This window comes from Phaseolus vulgaris, chromosome 3 (assembly GCF_000499845.2).
Source record: "Phaseolus vulgaris cultivar G19833 chromosome 3, P. vulgaris v2.0, whole genome shotgun sequence".
Taxonomy (NCBI): Eukaryota; Viridiplantae; Streptophyta; class Magnoliopsida; order Fabales; family Fabaceae; genus Phaseolus; species Phaseolus vulgaris.
The window spans coordinates 21,550,766-21,570,568 of record NC_023757.2 but is presented as its reverse complement, the minus strand read 5'-3'; the positions used below and the strand labels follow the sequence as shown (position 1 = coordinate 21,570,568).

General features: G+C 32.0%; 2 protein-coding genes and 1 pseudogene across 4 annotated transcripts; all 3 read left to right on the top strand.

The window, feature by feature from the left end:
- The first annotated feature begins 2,163 nt into the window (after positions 1-2,163).
- LOC137805831 (pentatricopeptide repeat-containing protein At4g11690-like) lies at positions 2,164-3,292 on the top strand (annotated as a pseudogene).
- Positions 3,293-6,311: 3,019 nt separating this feature from the next.
- Positions 6,312-10,347, top strand: LOC137806853 (pentatricopeptide repeat-containing protein At4g11690). Of its 2 annotated transcripts, XM_068607188.1 has the most exons (4): positions 6,312-6,620; positions 7,045-7,136; positions 7,914-8,015; positions 8,544-10,347. In XM_068607188.1, the coding sequence occupies exons 3-4, from the start codon at positions 7,978-7,980 to the stop codon at positions 10,270-10,272; spliced, it is 1,767 nt and encodes a 588-aa protein (XP_068463289.1). In that variant the 5' UTR covers positions 6,312-6,620; positions 7,045-7,136; positions 7,914-7,977; the 3' UTR covers positions 10,273-10,347. The 2 variants fall into 2 exon arrangements, with proteins under 2 accessions (XP_068463289.1, XP_068463290.1); XM_068607189.1 differs by lacking the exons at positions 6,312-6,620; positions 7,045-7,136 and adding an exon at positions 7,153-7,813.
- Positions 10,348-10,725: 378 nt separating this feature from the next.
- LOC137806854 (mannosyl-oligosaccharide 1,2-alpha-mannosidase MNS1-like) lies at positions 10,726-15,984 on the top strand. Of its 2 annotated transcripts, none has more exons than XM_068607191.1 (5): positions 10,726-11,207; positions 11,490-11,591; positions 12,120-12,200; positions 12,762-12,821; positions 15,657-15,984. In XM_068607191.1, exons 2-5 carry the CDS (start codon positions 11,554-11,556, stop codon positions 15,811-15,813), a joined length of 336 nt encoding a protein of 111 aa, XP_068463292.1. In that variant the 5' UTR covers positions 10,726-11,207; positions 11,490-11,553; the 3' UTR covers positions 15,814-15,984. The 2 variants fall into 2 exon arrangements, with proteins under 2 accessions (XP_068463292.1, XP_068463291.1); XM_068607190.1 differs by lacking the exon at positions 15,657-15,984 and adding an exon at positions 14,917-15,401.
- The last annotated feature ends 3,819 nt before the right edge of the window (positions 15,985-19,803 follow it).

The following is a 19,803-nucleotide window of genomic DNA, read 5'->3' as shown; positions in this document are numbered from 1 at the left end:
AAATTTATTTTGAAAATTCTGTTATGGAAAACATGTTCTGAATTTCTTTTTCTAAAAATATATTTCATGAATTTTGAAAAATATATTTCAAAAATATTCCATAAAAAATAATTCTAGAAGTTATTTTTAAAAAGATAAAACAATCGTGTTTATAATTTTATAAAATGAAAGCCATGTTATTCTCACTCTCCTTTTTTTTCTCTCTTCCAACTTCCTACCTTTTTTTATTGACAAAAATCTCTTAACTGAAACAAATTCCCATTATATCATTTTTAAAAATTATAAACAATGAAAACATTTTCTAGCTCAATTTCCTATCTAGCACCATTCACACTTTTATTTCCCTATCTAACACCCTTTTGTTTTTATTTCCTTATCTAGCACCCTTTTGTTTTTATTTCCCTATCTAGCACCCTTTTGTTTTTTATTTCCCTATCTAGCACCATTTCATAAATAAATAAATAAATAATTATTTTTTTTTTATAATTTTAATTTTGAATACATTAAAAAATAAGTATTTTTAATGTTTAAAATAGTTAGAAATATAATTAATGAATAAAGAAATGAGTTTTTACAAAATAAAAATAAAAAAGTAATAAATTAAAAATGTTTAGTTTAATTTTTTTTTAAGAATAAAAAAAAATAAAAAATTAAACTCTACAACAACATAAAAGTTGAAAATCTATAAACATAAATTAGTATTTTTATTATTATTATTGATAATGTAATCATGTTAATTTCAAGTAAAAAATACAGGACATAATTATAAAAAAATCAAAGTCAATTAGTATTAATTAATATTGATTGCACAAATAATATTGAAGTTTCTATCCACCCTAAATGCAAAATCCTAAAAAAAAACTAATGCAATTGTTACACTTAATGCTTAAAAATGAGAAGAAGAAAATGTAAAATTAAATAAATATAGAAAATAAAAACAACCACATTGCAACATATATTTTTTTCCTCCTGGATATTCACGCATGTTACGAAAGACTATTTGATGGAACTCATAAATGAAGAGTATTGACCTGCGTGCCCAAGTCCCGACATAAAAATAACCTCAAAGGGGAGACCTAAGTCAAGTCGAATAAGGACTGATATGTACATAAGATAACAACATGATCGAACAAAAAAATGTTCATATTGTTAAACACCATGACACACAAAAAGAACAAGTCCCAACATTATTGGATTGTGTACTTCTCATCATTATTTAATGTTGTATATTTATGTTTTTAGTTATTATTTTTTTCTGCCATTGTTTATTTATTTTTGTTTTTTGTTTTTATTTTATTATTGTTGTTTTTATTTTCTATACTTATTTATTTTTGCATTTTTTTCTTCTAATTTTTAAGCATTAAGTGTAGTATTTGCATTAGTTTTTTTTTTTAGGATTTTGCATTTAGGATAGATAGACACTTCAATATTATTTGTGCATTCAATATTAATTAATACTAATTGACTTTGATTTTTTTATAATTATGTCCTGTATTTTTTACTTGATATTAACATGATTACATCATCAATAATAATAAAAAAATACAAATTTATGTTTATAGATTTTCAACTTTTATGTTGTTGTAGAGTTTAATTTTTTATTTTCTTCATTCTTAAAAAAAATTTAAACTAAACATTTTTAATTTATTACTTTTTTTTATTTTGTAAAAACTCATTTCTTTATTCATTAATTATATTTCTAACTATTTTAAACATTAAAAATACTTATTTTTTAATGCATTCAAAATTAAAATTATCAAAAAAATATAATTTATTATTTATTTATTTATTTCTGAAATGGTGCTAGATAGAGAAATAAAAAATAGAAAGGTGCTAGATAGGGAATTAAAAACAAAAGGGTGCTAGATAGGAAAATAAAAGCAAAAGGGAAAATAAAAGTGTAAATGGTACTACATAGGAAATTTACCCACATTTTTCTTGTATTAATTTAAGAAAAATATTAAACACAGCAAAAGCTTTGTTTTTTCAATATTCTTTGTTCCGTTATTCATTTGTTTAAAAAGAAATAAGAGAACAAAATATGTTCTGTTTTGTTAGATTTTTTTAAAAAAATATGGCATTAAAGTAATACTAGTTTATGCAGGGCAAAAATTGATAGTGAACCGCAGTTTGATAGCACGAAAGATTTAGCAGAATGAAAAAGAAAGATTTAGCAGAATGAAAAAGTGATGTTAGGAGATGTGGGAAGAGTAAGAGAAAGATGTCTCAGTCTCATGAAAAAACTCTAATACTTATTCAAAAAATGGTGAAAGTGCCTCCACCAAAAGCACTTTTGCTGTTCAATTCCTCAACCTATGAGGGCATTCATCACACCCCTCACTCTATCTCTTTCATCTTAAACCATCTCCTATCCCATGACATGCTACCCCAAGCTCAATCTGTTATCTTGCGTCTTATCTCTGGTCGAATCCCCTCCTATGCATTCTCACCCTCCTCCTTAATACCTCAACTAACACCAGCCCATTTCACCTCTTCTTCCACTTATGCTCCTCTCTATGAAGCAATTGTCAATGCTTATGTTCGTTCTCACTCCCCTGATCAAGCCCTCACTTTTCTACACCAGATGATTCATAAGGGTCATCTTCCTACATCAAACACCTTCAACAATCTTTTGTGCGCACTCATTAGGTCAAACTGTTTCGATAAAGCTTGGTGGGTTTTTAACCAATTGAAGATTAAAGTTGTTATGGATGTCTACAGTTTTGGGTTTATGATCAAGGGTTGCTGTGAAGTTGGTGACTTGATGAAAGGGTTTCGGCTCGTGACCATGTTGGAGGCGTTTGGTTTGTCTCCTAATGTTGTTATATACACTACGTTGATTGATGGGTGCTGCAAGAATGGAGATGTTATGCTGGCAAAGAAGTTGTTTTGCAAGATGGATAGGTTGGGGGTAGTTGCGAATCAGCATACTTACAGTGTCTTAATGAACGGTTTTTTCAAACAAGGACTTCAAATGGAAGGGTTTCAAATGTACCAGAATATGAAGCAAAGTGGAATTGTGCCAAATGTTTATGCCTACAATTGTGTGATTAGTGAATATTGTAATGGTGGGATGGTGGATAAAGCTTTTAAGGTGTTTGGTGAAATGCGTGTCAAAGGTATTACATGTGGGGTTATGACATAAAACATTTTAATAGGTGGGCTGTGTCGAGAGAGGAAGCTTGGGGAAGTAATAAAGTTAGTTCATCGATTCAGCAAAGTTGGTCTTAATCCTAACATTGTTAGATACAATACATTCATTATACTAATAAAAATCTGTATCTAATACGGATATTTGCATATGAATTAAATGTCGTAAATGTGGTATGTATATAAATATTATATACAGATTTTTTTATATATAAGTAAAAAATTTACATACAGATATAATCTGTATGTAACTTTTACGCCAAAAAACGAAAAATATTATATATAGATTCATTTAGTATGTAAGTTATTTAAAATTTTAATTAAAAATAAAACTATTACAAATGTAGGGTAAATTTCCTATTTAGCACCATTTACATTTTTATTTTCCTAACTAGCATCTTTTTTATTTTATTTCCCTATCTAGCACCCTTTTGTTTTTATTTCCCTATCTAGCACCCTTTTATTTTTTATTTCCCTATCTAGCACCATTTCAAAAATAACTAAATAAATAATAAATTATTATTTTTTTGATAATTTTAATTTTTAATGCATTAAAAAATAAGTATTTTTAATGTTTAAAATAGTTAGAAATATAATTAATAAATAAAGAAATGAGTTTTTACAAAATAAAAAAAAAGTAATAAATTAAAAATATTTAGTTTAAAATTATTTTTTTAAGAATGAAGAAAATAAGAAATTAAACCCTACAACAACATAAAAGTTGAATCTATAAACATAAATTAATATTTATTTTTATTATTATTGATGATGTAATCATGTTAATTTAAAGTAAAAAAATACAGGACATAATTATAAAAAAAACAAAGTCAATTAGTATTAATTAATAGTGGACACACAAATAATATTGAAGTGTCTACCCTATATGCAAAATCCTAAAAAAAAACTAATGCAAATGCTACACTTAATGCTTAAAAATGATAAGAAAAAAATGCAAAAATAAATAAGTATAGAAAATAAAAACAGAAATAATAAAATAAAAACAAAAAACAAAAATAAATAAACAATGGCAGAAAAAAATAATAACTAAAAACATATAAGATATAAAATAAAGGCAAAACAAAATAAGATAAATATACAAGATATAAAAAAAAATCCAAACAAAACAAAGATATGAGATATAAGACGATACTAAATAAGTAGATGTTGATCATAAAAAAGAAAAATAAATGAAAGATGATCATTCAATTAATATTTTCTTCAATGGTAATAATTAATGACGAGAAGTGCACAATTCAATAATATTGGGACATGTTCTTTTTGTGTGTCCTGATGTTTGACAATATGAACATTTTTTTGTTCAATCATGTTGTTATCTTATGTCCATATCAGTTTTTATTCGACTTGACTTAGGTCTCCCCTTTGAGGTTATTTTCATGTAAGGACTTCGGCATAGTATTTGACCAGTGTATGCAGACCAATACTCTTTATTTTTTCCATCAAATAGTCTTTCATAACATGAAAGATCTGTTTCAATGTTGCTGTTTTTATTTTCTATATATTTTTTTTTACATTTTTCTTTTTCTCATTTTTAAGCATTAAGTGTAACAATTGCATTAGTTTTTTTTTTAGGATTTTGCATTTAGGATAGATAGACACTTCAATATTATTTGTGCGTTCAATATTAATTAATACTAATTGACTTTGATATTTTTATAATTATGTCCTGTATTTTTTATTTGAAATTAACATGATTACATTATCAATAATAACAAAAATAAATACTAATTTAGGTTTATAAATTCAACTTTTATGTTGTTGTAAAGTTTAATTTTTTATTTTATTCATTCTTACAAAAAAAATTAAACTAAACATTTTTAATTTATTACTTTTTTATTTTTATTTTGTAAAAACTCATTTCTTTATTCATTAATTATATTTCTAACATTTTAAACATTAAAAATACTTGTTTTTTAATATATTCAAAATTAAAATTATAAAAAAAAATTTATTTTTTATTTATTTTTAAAATGGTGCTAGATAGGGAAATAAAAGTGTAAATGATGCTAGATAGGGAATTAAGCCTACAAATGTAACTGATTTTAAAATTAAATAAAAAACAATAAAAATTATTACGTAATTCCATATGTAAGTTATTAATTTGTTTTGAAATTATTACATACATACGGATTGGTTCCCTATGTAACTTATTAATTTTTTTTAAAAATTGTAACATTTTTAAAAATTATAAAAATCGTAATATATTAAAAAAATAATTTATAAACTTATTACATACGATTCCCTTCTCTGTCTGTTGTCACAGGTTAGTGTCTAATAGTAATTAGACCAAATTGTATGCTATTTACTCAAATTTAACACTTACTTTTTGGTATTGTAATTAATATTTTGCCCCATTATTAGGAAGTTTTTTTATAAATTAGCAAGTTTTAAAAAAAAAAATTCTAGTTAACATACTATTCTTGATATTTACTTCTGCTTCTGTTCATGATTAGAATTCGATTTAATTCTCAGTTATTATCTTGATGTTTATTATTAGTTTGTAATTTTTCTTTTAAAAATTAAAATTGTGAAAAATGTAACATGCCAATTTATTCACAAGCATTTCATAACTAAATTTAATATATCATTTCATATATTATATAATCAATCCGACCAATTTATTAAAATCATTATAATATATATTTAATAATTATAATTAATATATTATTTATTTCTCAATCTAATTTTATTTTAAGTACTCTTTTATTGTTATGTTTCAATAAAATAAAGTTATTAAAATCATTGCAATATATATTTAATAATTATAATTAATATATTATTTATTTCTCAATCTAAATCTAATTTTATTTTAAATACTCTTTTATTATTATGTTTCAGTAAAATAAAGTTTACAGACTAAACCAGAAATATACTTACATTAATTAGTTATTACAAACAAGATATTACAATAAATTTAGTTTATAAAAATATGAATATATAATTAAATTAAAATAATTATTTACTTTTAATATGATAATATATTATTTATTTACATATGATATTTTTTAAGATTATATATGACTTAATTTTTTTATATATTTTGTATCATATATAAAAAATAAAAAAAATAAATATTATAAAAATATAATTAAAAATTAAATAAAAAAGAAAATGTTATCCGTATGTATCGTATTTGAAAAAATGAAATAGAAGCAACACTTCAGCTTGCTTGTGGTGAAGTGAATCCTAAATTACAAAAGAATCCGACAGCACCACCAAGGCCACCTTCGAGCTGCTAGGGGTCACCATCGCAGCAACCATCTCCACCGCGCAACCGCCAGCGCCGCCGCAACCTCCATCACCGTAGCAACCGCCACCACCGTCGTCCTGGTTCGGAGAAGAAGCACGAACGCAGTCACCGTCACCATCACCACCGCGCGACGTTCTGCATCCAATGGTCACCACCGCGTGACCTTCTTCAGTCAGTCGCCACCACCGCCGCAGTCATTCAGGTTGATAGTTTGTTTTTTTTATTAAGCTGGAAATGTGCTGGTTTGATTTGTGTCTGCTTTCACCACTGGCTAGTAAAGGTTTTCTAAACCTCTAGCAATTTTAAGGATTTTTTAATGAGTCTCCATAGTAGAATTTTTTAATTTTTTTTCCTTTCTCCTTTGTTAGTTTCTTTCTCCTTCATTTAACCTAATGTATTTCCTTATTCAAAGCAATGCTATCTAATGCCTGTCAATCCTAGATGCTCATTTCTTTTATTGGAGCATTATTTTTCGTTCTTTCAAAATTCAACAACCCCATTCTCTTCTTTCCCTTTCTGTTTCGCCTTTTATTTTCACCATGTAGCGAAACCCGAGCATGCACCATCACTGGCACCAACGTTGAGGTTTTCATTTGGTTTCCCTTTTTCTGATTGTATTGTTCCAGCATTGTCTTCTTCGACTGAGCGAGACTACTACCGAGTTCTTGGTGTTCCTGAATATGCCAGTCAGGACGAGATAAAGAAGGCATTTCCCTTGGTGCGTGAGTATTATGAATCTCTTGTTTTGTATGGCTTAGACAAATATTGATTGATGAAATCTGTGCATGTTAGGATAGGTAGAGCGAAGGTGAAGTCTATTGGAAGATTGTGATGTTTTTTTTGGGCAATGAGGATGATTCAATTTCATTTAGAACACTTTTTTTTGAAGAGATGAAATTTCATTTGGAGACATAAAAACTATTCTTAAATAATGTTTTCTGTGGACGTTATAGTTTTGATGGAGGAAGCAAGGTAGATGTTAACTATAAATTTGGGTTTTGGAGATTGCCATCAAAACCAAAGGTTTTTCCTTGAGTAGGAGTGGTACGCAATATATGCAACTTTTTAGCAAAAAAAACAATAGGAAAGTTACTTGAAAGTAGAAATTGGAAATTAATGAAGATGTCACACGAAGGAGAAATCATTGAGAGTTATGTGAGCACTAAGCTCCTACCAAGCTAAAAGAGAAGTTTTTTTCGTATTGTAGTATGATAGTAAGATTAATTATACTTTATAGTTGTGAATCTTAAGCTTTTAAGAAATAGTATGAGAGAAAAATTAGAACAGTAAATATGAATTTGTTAAGATGAATGTGTTGTAAGTTTGATTCGGAGATCAACACCATCTGCTTTTGCTTATATATGTGAGAAGAATGGAGGATCTCTCACAGACAAAGTACGATATCACACCTACAGTACCTGTATTGTCATGTTTAGTATTTACCATATGATCTTCTGGTTTTGGTATAATTTCTCATTCAATTGAGTACCTGCAGATGGATGAACGGGCATGCTTTCCTCCAGGAATGATTGCATTGGGATCATTTGGTTACACTACTGATGATGAGTCACAGAAGTTTCTGTCACTTGCAGAAGAGGTATATTTTGATAGCCTAGTTAATTTAATAAACCCTTATGTGCTTGTTCTGTTGACTAACTGAGTTTTGGTCTTGATTTGTCAACTTACATATGGTTTTCACACTATACAAGCTTAATAAATTTTTTTTGCTTAGGATTTGCTAAGCTGATACGAAAACAGCTGCTTGGAATCAAATCACGATGTTATCAATCTCATGCATTTTTAAAGTCTATTTTATAATATTGAGAGGGGTGGATGTTCCTATCTATTCTTCCTTTTAGGAAACCCGTTTTGCCTTTCTTTTTGCAAAGAGTTTATCATTGGTTTAAAACAGAAAATGTGCTGAGCTATAACTAAGAATTTTGTTGTCATTTAAATAATTATAGATTGTGAGTGGAAGTAGTGGTTGTGTGTGATGTTTTAATATGTGAGATGGACCTATATGGAATCACACTCTGCATTGCTTCTTTAATGCATGTGGATATTTTATTGTGCAATGATATGATATTATGAGGTAATCACTGATGATATGTACTTTTCTTTGTAGCTTGCTTGGACATGTTATAACTTCTACCAATCAACTCCAACGAAATTGGCTGGAAAAAACTCTAATACTTATCCAAAAAATGGTGAAAGTGCCTCCACCAAAAGCACTTTTGCTGTTCAATTCCTCAACCTATGAGGGCATTCATCACACCCCTCACTCTATCTCTTTCATCTTAAACCATCTCCTATCCCATGACATGCTACCCCAAGCTCAATCTGTTATCTTGCGTCTTATCTCTGGTCGAATCCCCTCCTATGCATTCTCACCCTCCTCCTTAATACCTCAACTAACACAAGCCCATTTCACCTCTTCTTCCACTTATGCTCCTCTCTATGAAGCAATTGTCAATGCTTATGTTCGTTCTCACTCCCCTGATCAAGCCCTCACTTTTCTACACCAGATGATTCATAAGGGTCATCTTCCTACATCAAACACCTTCAACAATCTTTTGTGCGCACTCATTAGGTCAAACTGTTTCGATAAAGCTTGGTGGGTTTTTAACCAAATGAAGATTAAAGTTGTTATGGACGTCTACAGTTTTGGGATTATGATCAAGGGTTGTTGTGAAGTTGGTGACTTGATGAAAGGGTTTCGGCTCGTGACCATGTTGGAGGCGTTTGGTTTGTCTCCTAATGTTGTTATATACACTACGTTGATTGATGGGTGCTGCAAGAATGGAGATGTTATGCTGGCAAAGAAGTTGTTTTGCAAGATGGATAGGTTGGGGGTAGTTGCTAATCAGCATACTTACAGTGTCTTAATGAACGGGTTTTTCAAACAAGGACTTCAAATGGAAGGGTTTCAAATGTACCAAAATATGAAGCAAAGTGGAATTGTTCCAAATGTTTATGCCTACAATTGTGTGATTAGTGAATATTGTTATGGTGGGATGGTGGATAAAGCTTTTAAGGTGTTTGGTGAAATGCGTGACAGAGGTATTACATGTGGGGTTATGACATATAACATTTTAATAGGTGGGCTGTGTCGAGAGAGGAAGCTTGGGGAAGCAATAAAGTTAGTTCATCGATTCAGCAAATTTGGTTTTAGTCCTAACATTGTTACATACAATATACTGATTAATGGGTTTTGTGGTGTTGGAAAAATAGACACTGCGGTTAGATTATTCAGTGAATCGAAGTCAAATGGACTCTCACCAACTTTAGTGACCTATAATAGTTTGATTGCAGGGTATTGTAAGGCTGATAATTTAGCAGAAGCTCTTAGCTTGGTCAAGGAAATGGAAGAGAGATGTGTTACTCCTTCCAAAGTGACATATACGATTCTGATTGATGCTTTTGCACGACTAAATGACATGGAAAAAGCACGCAAAATGCATGCTTTAATGGAGAAGTCTGGCTTGGTTCCAGACGTACACACATACAGTGTTCTAATACATGGGTTATGTTTAACTGGTAACATGAAAGAAGCCTCAAAACTATTCAAATCATCGGGTGAGCTGCATTTTGAACCAAACAATGTTATATATAATACGATGATTCATGGTTACTGCAAAGAAGGAAGTTCTTATAGGGCCTTTAGGCTACTCAATGAAATGGTTCACAATGGAATGGTTCCTAATGTGGCAAGTTTTTGTTCAACCATAGGGCTTCTTTGCAAAGATGGAAAATGGAAGGAAGCAGAGCTTCTCTTAGAAAAGATGATAAATTCAGGACTAAAGCCAACGGTTTCTTTGTACAATATGGTTTACAGAGAAAAGATCAACGTTTAGAATGTAGAACACATGAATCAAATATTTTCTTTTTAGTCTATTTGTTTTTAATAGAATACCACAATGATTGATTAAGTCTTTTCAAGAACTTTGCCATTTCCTTTTCTCATCCTAATTTATATCCTGTATGCGAAATAATCCATAGTATACTTGACCGCATCCAATATAATCGAAATATTAATTATATATCTTTTAAATCTATCTACAAAATCAGTTGGTAATTGTACATAAAAAGACATCATAACAATTAAGTTGTCTTCTTATGTGCTAGGTACGTTGTTAATTATGTAGGGAAGTTATGCGTATAGGCTTTTTTTTTTATCAGCAATAAAATAAATTAAATTAAGTGGGATACTTCAGGGTATCCCAACCCGTATACATCAACCATATAAATAGTTCTCCATAAAACATGGAGATAACAACCAAAAATTGGCTTAACCTACATAAAGTACCCAAACAACTAATGAACAAAATCACTTAGTGAACACCTAAACCCAACAACCCACTCCCTTAATAAGAGAGCAATTAGCACACAAAAGGTGCATCAATCATGACAATATCACCAAAGAGATGTGGTAGGACCAGAAGACAATAACCATACCCTGAATTCTTTTCTTCATCTTTATAATAACAGCAACCTGCCATCCCCTTACCATCATCCTTTTGTTCATTCATTTCACGTTAAAAACCGTGACAGCTTTGTATTTATGCCTCCAAACTTCACTCTTATTCCACTATTGTACAAGACAGCACCTCCACACCGACTCCATCCAGCACCTGCACCTGCATCATGGCTGAAGCACCACAAAGATACTAAAACTGGATTCAGGAATCTCAACTGCAACCTCCACACTCTAGAATGAATCTGAGAATTGGGCTCTTAGTGCAACGCCAGTTCCAAAATCCGGCCTTGATAAGTGCACCTCCCAAATAGAGTAAGCTTGTCAATACTCACCCAACCCAGTACAACCAAGTATGCGTATAGGCTTTAAGAATTAAAGTATGTTTTGGGTAGTGAAAAAGAGGATAACCATAAAGATTTGATGCATTTGGGACTACTACAAATTTATCATATAATTAATTTTAAAATTAATATAATTATGAACAATATATATATATATATATATTTAATTTTATTACTTTTATTTATCTTAACTTTTATTACCATATGAACTTCTGGTTTTGGTATAATTTCTCATTCAATTGAGTACCTGCAGATGGATGAACGGGCACGCTTTCCTCCAGGAATGATTACATTGGGATCATTTGGTTACACTACTGATGATGAGTCACAGAAGTTTCTGTCACTTGCAAAAGAGGTATATTTTGATAGCCTAGTTAATTTAATAAACCCTTATGTGCTTGTTCTGTTGACTGACTGAGTTTTGGTCTTGATTTGTCGACTTACATATGGTTTTCACACTATACAAGCTTAATAATTTTTTTTTGCTTAGGATTTGCTAAGCTGATACGAAAACAGCTGCTTGGAATCAAATCACGATGTTATCAATCTCATGCATTTTTAAAGTCTATTTTATAATATTGAGAGGGGTGGATGTTCCTATCTATTCTTCCTTTTAGGAAACCCGTTTTGCCTTTCTTTTTGCAAAGAGTTTATCATTGGTTTAAAACAGAAAATGTGCTGAGCTATAACTAAGAATTTTGTTGTCATTCAAATAATTATAGATTGTGAGTGGAAGTAGTGGTTGTGTGTGATGTTTTAATATGTGAGATGGACCTATATGGAATCACACTCTGCATTGCTTCTTTAATGCATGTGGATATTTTATTGTGCAATGATATGATATTATGAGGTAATCACTGATGATATGTACTTTTCTTTGTAGCTTGCTTGGACATGTTATAACTTCTACCAATCAACTCCAACGAAATTGGCTGGAGAGAACTATTTCTTTCATTATGTGCAGGTTAGTTATTAGCTTATTTGTTATTAAGGTCGTCAAAAAGGATGAGACGTTCAAATACTTATAAGAATGCTTTTGTGGCTGTTCTACCCTAGAAGAAAAATTTGTTGAAGATGAAAAAGAAGTTTGTATCTCTACCTTTATCATTTGTCACTCTTGATGTAGTTAGGATAATATGGTTGTGGGTGAACTGTTTTGAACTAAATATTTTTTTTCCGGCTTAATTCTAATAAACTGTTATTACTAGGTTACTGTAAGTAAAGTTGAACTCCCCCCAAAAGCATCAAATTCGAAATTTAGAGTTAATGTTAGTACTACACCCTTTCATTTATATATGTATTTATCAGGTTGTATGGTTATATCACTCGTTGTTGATGATAATCATTTTGTTAATCCAACGTCTTATTCTCAAGGGATTAGCGATTGCATAAGTTAGTTTTTGAGGAAAATGGACTGCCTCATGGAACTGAAGTAGCTTATTATGCACGCGGACAGGTTGTTTGTGTGTTTTTTTGTGTACAGGCATGTCTATTATCCTGTTAACAATCACATTTTGGTTAACAGAAATTGCTTGAAGGTTTCAAAATGGGCTCTGGAATTGTTTGTCGGTGCTGCAACACAGAGGTATTGCTCCTTACAGTTGTATATTTGTAGGTATTCTTTAAGAATTTGTATTTATAATTTTCTTTTGATGTATTAAATACTGTACAGATCAGCTCCTCCCAATTTGAGGTCCATACACGATTTGCTTCTTTTTTTAAGTTATGAAAAGGAGAATTATAATAATTAAACAATTTCTTTTATCAAGATACGTTTTATGTTTTATTTAAAATCTAAGTCCTCTTTTCTTTGTTTGTTTTCAAATGGTTTAACTTTTTTTTTTATATCTAGGTGTCTTTGTTTTAAATTTTTTTCTTAAAAGATAATCCCTTTGAAAAAGACTCTGTGATGTAAGGAAAATTAATTTAAGATATATTTTTGGATTTTTTAATATTTAACTCTATTAAATTAAGGATTAAACTCTAGATGATTATTGGGTTGTTGAACTAGTTATATTGTTTATTTTAATTGTAGGTATTTAGTATTTGTTTCTAAATATGAAACTAGATATATTTAAATAAAAATTGTCATTTGCTCTGTCTCTTTTGTTTTTTTTTTCAATTAATATTGTTGTTAGCTCTTCCTTTTTATGATGTGATTCTTTATTTCTTGGTATATAATTTCCTTAATTAAAATTCAATAGATTTCGAATTAATTCCTTTGGTGTTGCTAAAAGTGAAATTGATAATCGAACTAACATTCTTGATCTAACTTCAGCTCAACTTTTGGTTTGTTCTTGAAAAGATTCATTGTCTTACAAGCATTTTTTGAGTTGGAAGGATTATTAATTCTTTCAAATACAGGAGCTGCACTAGATGCATTCAAAACTGTGAGGGTTAAGAGTTTATCATATGTTATCTTTTTGGGTTTGAAAATTTTATCTTTATGAATAGACTTTTAAAGTTTCAATTATGATATAGATATTGTAATTGTGGTACAGGATAGTAGGTTATACATATCATCCATATGTACAGACTTTAGTTTATTTGAATAAACTTCTCAAGTTTTTTGTTTTTATATTAACTTGTCCAAAAGCTTTTTATTTTTATATTTGGGAAGGTAGTCTTAGCTTATTAAAAATCCTATTGCATTTTTTCTTTTTATTTTTTTTCTCTTGTAAGTGTTTAAATTTTTTTTATCCAAGCATACCTTTAGTAAAGACTATTTCCTTTTATAAACTAATATTAATTGAGTGCAACTCCTTAGACACACAAATACTCATACTTGTATTTATAGCTGGATTAGAATTCTATTCAATGTAGAATAGGTTCCATTTTAGATATAAGTAAATCTGCATTATATAAAAAAGAAACATTATTTAAAAAATTTATTTATTTATAATAAGAATCAAACATAAAATTTTTATGTTTATTATTCTAACATTGGTCACTAAATGGATTTTGTTTAGTAAGTAATATGTATTTCTTATATCAATATAATTATTTGGTATTAATACGAAATTATATCTATATAGTATTATGAAATCCTGGAAAGTAAATAAAAAAAAAGTTGAAGGATAGTAATGTATTAATGTTAGGTGGTAGAAGAAGAACAAAGGGTATGAGAGAATCGTTGGACTATTCTGGTTCAACATTTTTACTATTTATCACCTACTTTTTATATATACACATCCCAGAAGTAATGGGAGTTCTCAAACTGATGGGAATAGCGACGCTGGATCTTCTAGAGGAAAAGCAAACCGCGGATAACGCATTAATGGGGGTTAAAACCGCCGGTAACACCAAATATAATCCCGTTGAAATTAAATTTTTTTTTTGTAGTGAGTCCTATTTTTATCATTTTTATTTAATGTTGAAGTTTGAAGTTATACCTAAATCTCTCATCTAATTCAGTTCCTATAAATACGATGATGATAACAAATTAATTACTTTTTATGTGATAAGATTCACACTCTTTTCCAAAATAATTATTTTATCTTTGATGATATCTTTTATCTTTAAAAAGAAGGATTTGTAATAATATCTCCATTATATCTAATTTTTTTATATTAATTTTTCTTATCTCAGCTATGATGTAAAACTCAAAGGTTTCACTTGATTGAATACTTGACCTCAAACATTTAAATTCCAATAACACATCATATTTCTTTTCTACTCAGGATATTGAATTGGATGAGACCCAATGGACCCTTGTCTCTTTTGCCTTCATCATAGATTACAAAACAGGAAACCAAAAGTCTAAGTGTGGGCTTGTATGTTTTCCATCATGAGCTCCTATACTCACTGTATGTTTTTTTCATGTTCATTATAGTGAGAGAAAATGTATAGATATTATAGGTGATATGATGATAGAAATAGAGAAAAACTATAGATAAAGAATGTATATTAAAAATTTCATGTGATATCAACTAATTTTAGAACACTTAATAATAATTATCACCTCTATCCACATCCAAACCAAAATCACACGTCATCTTGCAAATTAAGAAAGATCCAGCAATCAACACCTTGTAAATCACAATTGGTAAAAACTCCTACATTTTCTAATAAAATTTATTTTATTAATATAGACTCAGTTTTAAAACAATACATAAACAGCAAGTCTCCCAGAAACACGACTTAAAATTAAGAAAAATGAAATTGAACCAACTATTTTTAACCCTTTTTTCATTTTTTGTAAAATTATATTTTAATTATATAACTTAAATTATGTTTTTTTATAGAAGTTGTAGTTTCTTCTTTCAATTTTTTGCTTTCATTTTATGTATACTTTTATATTTATGTTTTAGAAGTCATGTGTTTAGTACACCATATTTTTTCGGAAAGCATACTTCTATGCTTTCTTTTCTATTTTTTATTTTGATTTTTATGTTTTTCATATTCTTTTATGCCACTGCAGCAGAAAACGTACAAATCTTCCTCCAACCGTAAAGTTGTTTGTGAGTGAAAGAAATGCCCCAAAAACTCTTCATGCATTGGCCATCCTCAAGTTGAATCCAAGTTTCTTTGGACTCAGTTGCATGGATGGTCTCTACAAACCCTTTGTGCAAGATTGATGGAGAGAGTGGCATCAGTGGAAAATTCTGTCATTGGATGATCTGTCTTTTACCTGCTACTGTACATCTTGTGTAAAGTGGCAAAGGTAGTGCTTTTGTTTGTTTCCTAAACATTTCATAAATACTTATGACATGTCCTTGTCCAGTAAAGAAAAACTCTTAATTTATGAAAAAGGGTGTAATTTCAGATAGAATTTATTAAAATTAATAGATTTTATTTTTTTTTATAATATTTGATTTATTTATTTTTATAAAAAATTATCCAATTTATATGTACTCTTCCGGTAAGAAATAAATTAGAAAAAAAGTGTGTTTTGAGCCAATTATTTTGAGCATTATTCGTTTCCTATCCAAGTCATTTATAGAAAATTGTTCTCGTCTTCGTTATTATGCATTAAATATTTAATTTAATTTTTTTATTTCTCTTAATATAATTTATAAGTTAATTTTTAATTTTAATTTTAATTTTTTATATGGATCCCAAGACCGTTCCTAAATTTTAGGAGCACGACCTCTAAAATAAAAAATGAAAAATGAAATTTTGAAAACAAATGTAGTGTAATAAAAAAGATAAAATAAAATTTATAGAAAGAAGAAGTCATATAGAAACCTGTTTTAAAAATTAAAGTTATCTTAAATGCAATTTTTTTCTAAAAAAATTAAAAGTCGTAGTTTTAGAATATAAATTTATGTTAGTTAAATTGTCTTTTTGGGAAACACAATTTCTTATTTGGAAGTCTTGCTTCCTAAACACTACTTATCCATTTATATTTATCTATTTGTACCGCGGCACGTGAGTTAAGGTGTCGAAGAGTGGTCAGACGTCGATCACCAGGATATGCTGATGTGTCCTCGGCAGCAGAGTGGGGGCGATGTGACATCGAACATCGGTGACTCAAACAGCAGAGCTAGGGCCACGAGAAGTGAATCCCATACCACACACCAATTATCAGTAGGGAGAAGCCTAGATCACGAGGGGTCCATGCGTGTGGTGTGGATGACGCGTTCAGGCGTAGCACAAGTAAAGAGCCGTTGGAAAAGCTAAGGCCCGTGAGGGCTACGTTCCAGGGGTAAGCTACATGCATGGCACGTGAACAAGTTAGGGCACTCCCAGGACGGATGGCCTCAAAGATTAGGTGCACAAGTTGGTACCCAGGTGGTCATCCCGTCAGAGGTTGCACTTCAGTAAGGGAGCCCTACGCGCTAGATTGCCCTGAGAATGGGTGATAGCGGCACTAAGGCACACCCTCAGTAACCCTAATTGCGGGTAGCGAAAACAGCGGAAACCCTAGAGTATATAAAGGGTAGTATCAAACCTAATAAGGTACGCAACATTCATGCGAATACACACACAAATTACACAAAGCTTTTTCCAGCTTATTTTCGGTGTTTCCTAGCCCTATATTGACTTGAGCGTCGGAGTGCAAACGGCCTCTAGGGCGCCCTTTGTCTTTGCATTTTCAGGTGTTTGATCGAAGGAAGGCACGAACTAAGGCAAAGATGATTGGGCGTGTGATCGTCGTAGACGTACAAAGGCAATCGAGTCAACCAACAGGAACATTTGGCGCCCACCGTGGGGCTCGATTTAAAACAATGTCCCATTCGCAAGAACGAGAAAGATCAACCAATATGAGAAACACGAGGCAAGGATCCGTTGCACTGAATGGAGGCGAAAGCCTCACCCTGCAACAGATCATGGAAGCTGTACCGACCGGTCCTCGGCCTCGGGCGTTGACCAAATTCAACATGGTGGGACCCCAAAGGTGGGGTCCACTGGAAAGTACAACCGGATAGGAAGGAGTCTCCTTAGGCTCACGGGTAAGGGTGGCCGAGGAGGGGGCGACATCGAGGCAGGGCGTGGAGTCCTCGGGCCTCGACACCTCAAATAATAAAGATGGACAAAGAAAGGTGGCTTTCAAGCCACACCCCAGTTACCAATAGGGAGAAGATCAGGGGCACGAGATGCTTGTCCATGGGGAGATCCATAAGATCTCAGGTGGATTCTCAGGTGGAGGGTGCACTGCCTCTCAGCGCAAGAGGTATAGACGTTCGGTGATGTCGGTAGAAGCGCATGTGGTGGATGACGTGCTCGATGTTGACCTTGTTTCCATAAAGGCCGACCTTCGCGATGTCATTCCACATGATAACGACCCTGTGGTGATTTCGGTGGTAACCGCAGGGAGGGATGATGGAGAACGGCCCAAGCTCACCACACTATGAAAGCCAAGCTTCCAAGACTAGACGGTCTAGCCTATGATGAGGAGCGTCTAGACTCAAAAGGAGCGTCTAGCCCTTGATAAGGAGCGTTTAGGCCATGACGAGGAGCGGCTACATAAGGAGCATCTAGAAGGAATCCTAGACTGTCTAGCTTCACATACCCATGGGTCAAAGCTACGGTTTTGGGAAGAGAAGACCTTTGTAATTGTTACATGGAGGCCCATTAGGGGTGCTTAGTAATTAGAGTAGTGTAGAAAGCATATTTGAGTGAAACATTCTAGAATGTGTTTTGTTTGGCCGGTCATGAGCATGTGCCATGTGCCTTGTCATTCTTGCATTTCATTTGGCTTTCATTTCATTAGACATTAGCTTAGTTTTTACGGTTCTATAGCCTATAAATAGGAAGGCTATCTCTTGTATTTTCCAAGTTTATTGTGAGTAAAGTTATGCTGCCATTTTGTGCCAAGCTTTGCTTCTCCCTAGAATTCTAGGCTCTAAACTTCATCTCCTTCACCTCTCCTTGGGTTGGCCGAAACTCCCTAGCTTCATACACATCATGCACCTTCAAGATCAACACCACTCTTAGGAGGATCTTGCTCACACACCTTCATAGCTTCCGCACCACTTTTTCTTACATGATTCAAGAAGACCTTCATGAAATAATGCCATCAAGGAAGGTGCACAGGGTGTTAGTGGACCAGGGCAGTTCAGCGGATGTAATGTTCTGGTCCACCTTTAACAAGTTGCAGCTGTCTCCTGACCAGCTCTGACCTTACACAGGGTGTTTGTACGGATTTGCGGGAGATCAGGTGGAAGTGCGGGGGTACATGGAGTTGAGGACTACCTTTACGGATGGCTTCGCATCCCGCACAGAGAATATAAGGTATTTAAGGCCTACAATATCTTGTTGGAAGACCTGCTCTGAACAAGTTAAGGGCAGTGGCATCGACGCGCCACATGAAGATGAAGTTGTCAGACCTGAGTGGGAAGGTGATAGTGATAAAGTTCGACCAACAAGAGGGTAAGAAATGCTATGAGAACAGTCTCAAAGCCAAGAGGGGGGTGTTCATGGTGGTGGAGCGCCCACCTATCGAAGATGACCGCGCGGGAGTTGCTCGCGCAGAAAAAGACAGAAAATTCTGGTTCAGCCATGGCTTCCTCTTCAAGACAGAAAAAGAAAAACCAGGACAGGCAAAGCACATTTCAAGGGGTTCTAGAAAGCTGGTTCGCTGGAGATGAAGAGGGTATCAATGCCTACATTCACGAGATGAGCAGAAAACAGATTAACATACCCAAGGTGCTGGATTTCAACTGGCTAAAATCTGAAAATTTGGCTGAAACAAGGTCTGCACTGAAGCACCAGAAACTGAAAAAGCTGCTGGAATTAACTGGTAATGTATACCCTGACTTAGTTAAGGTGTTTTACACAAATCTAACTCTGGATGGAAAGAACATTGTATCCTATGTGAAAGGGATCAAAATGAAGGTCACCAGTGAAGTCTGGAATTCAGTGGCTGGAATCAAATACTCTGGTCTAAAGGTTGGAAAAGGGAACACAAGTGGGATTCAGGAGTTCAACAAACTTTAGTATTACAGAAGCTGTATGAGGAAACCTGCCCAAAGCATAAGCAGATTCCATGCAGGTAATCTGAACCTAACACCACGTCTTGTTGCCTACATAATAGCATGGCAGCTCATCCCTAGAGGTACAAATAATGTTGTTTTGCATGAAGAGGATTTAATCCTTTTATACTGCATCATGAATCTGATCAA

Excerpts from the sequence above, each read along its gene's own strand:
- LOC137806853 (XM_068607188.1), top strand. The coding sequence starts at position 7,978 with ATGATGAGTCACAGAAGTTTCTGTCACTTGCAGAAGAG. Across the intron at positions 8,016-8,543 it reads TTCTGTCACTTGCAGAAGAG|CTTGCTTGGACATGTTATAA; the intron begins GTATATTTTGAT and ends TTTTCTTTGTAG.
- LOC137806854 (XM_068607190.1), top strand. The coding sequence starts at position 11,490 with ATGGATGAACGGGCACGCTTTCCTCCAGGAATGATTACATTGGGATCA. Across the intron at positions 11,592-12,119 it reads TTCTGTCACTTGCAAAAGAG|CTTGCTTGGACATGTTATAA; the intron begins GTATATTTTGAT and ends TTTTCTTTGTAG. Across the intron at positions 12,201-12,761 it reads ATTTCTTTCATTATGTGCAG|AAATTGCTTGAAGGTTTCAA; the intron begins GTTAGTTATTAG and ends TTTGGTTAACAG.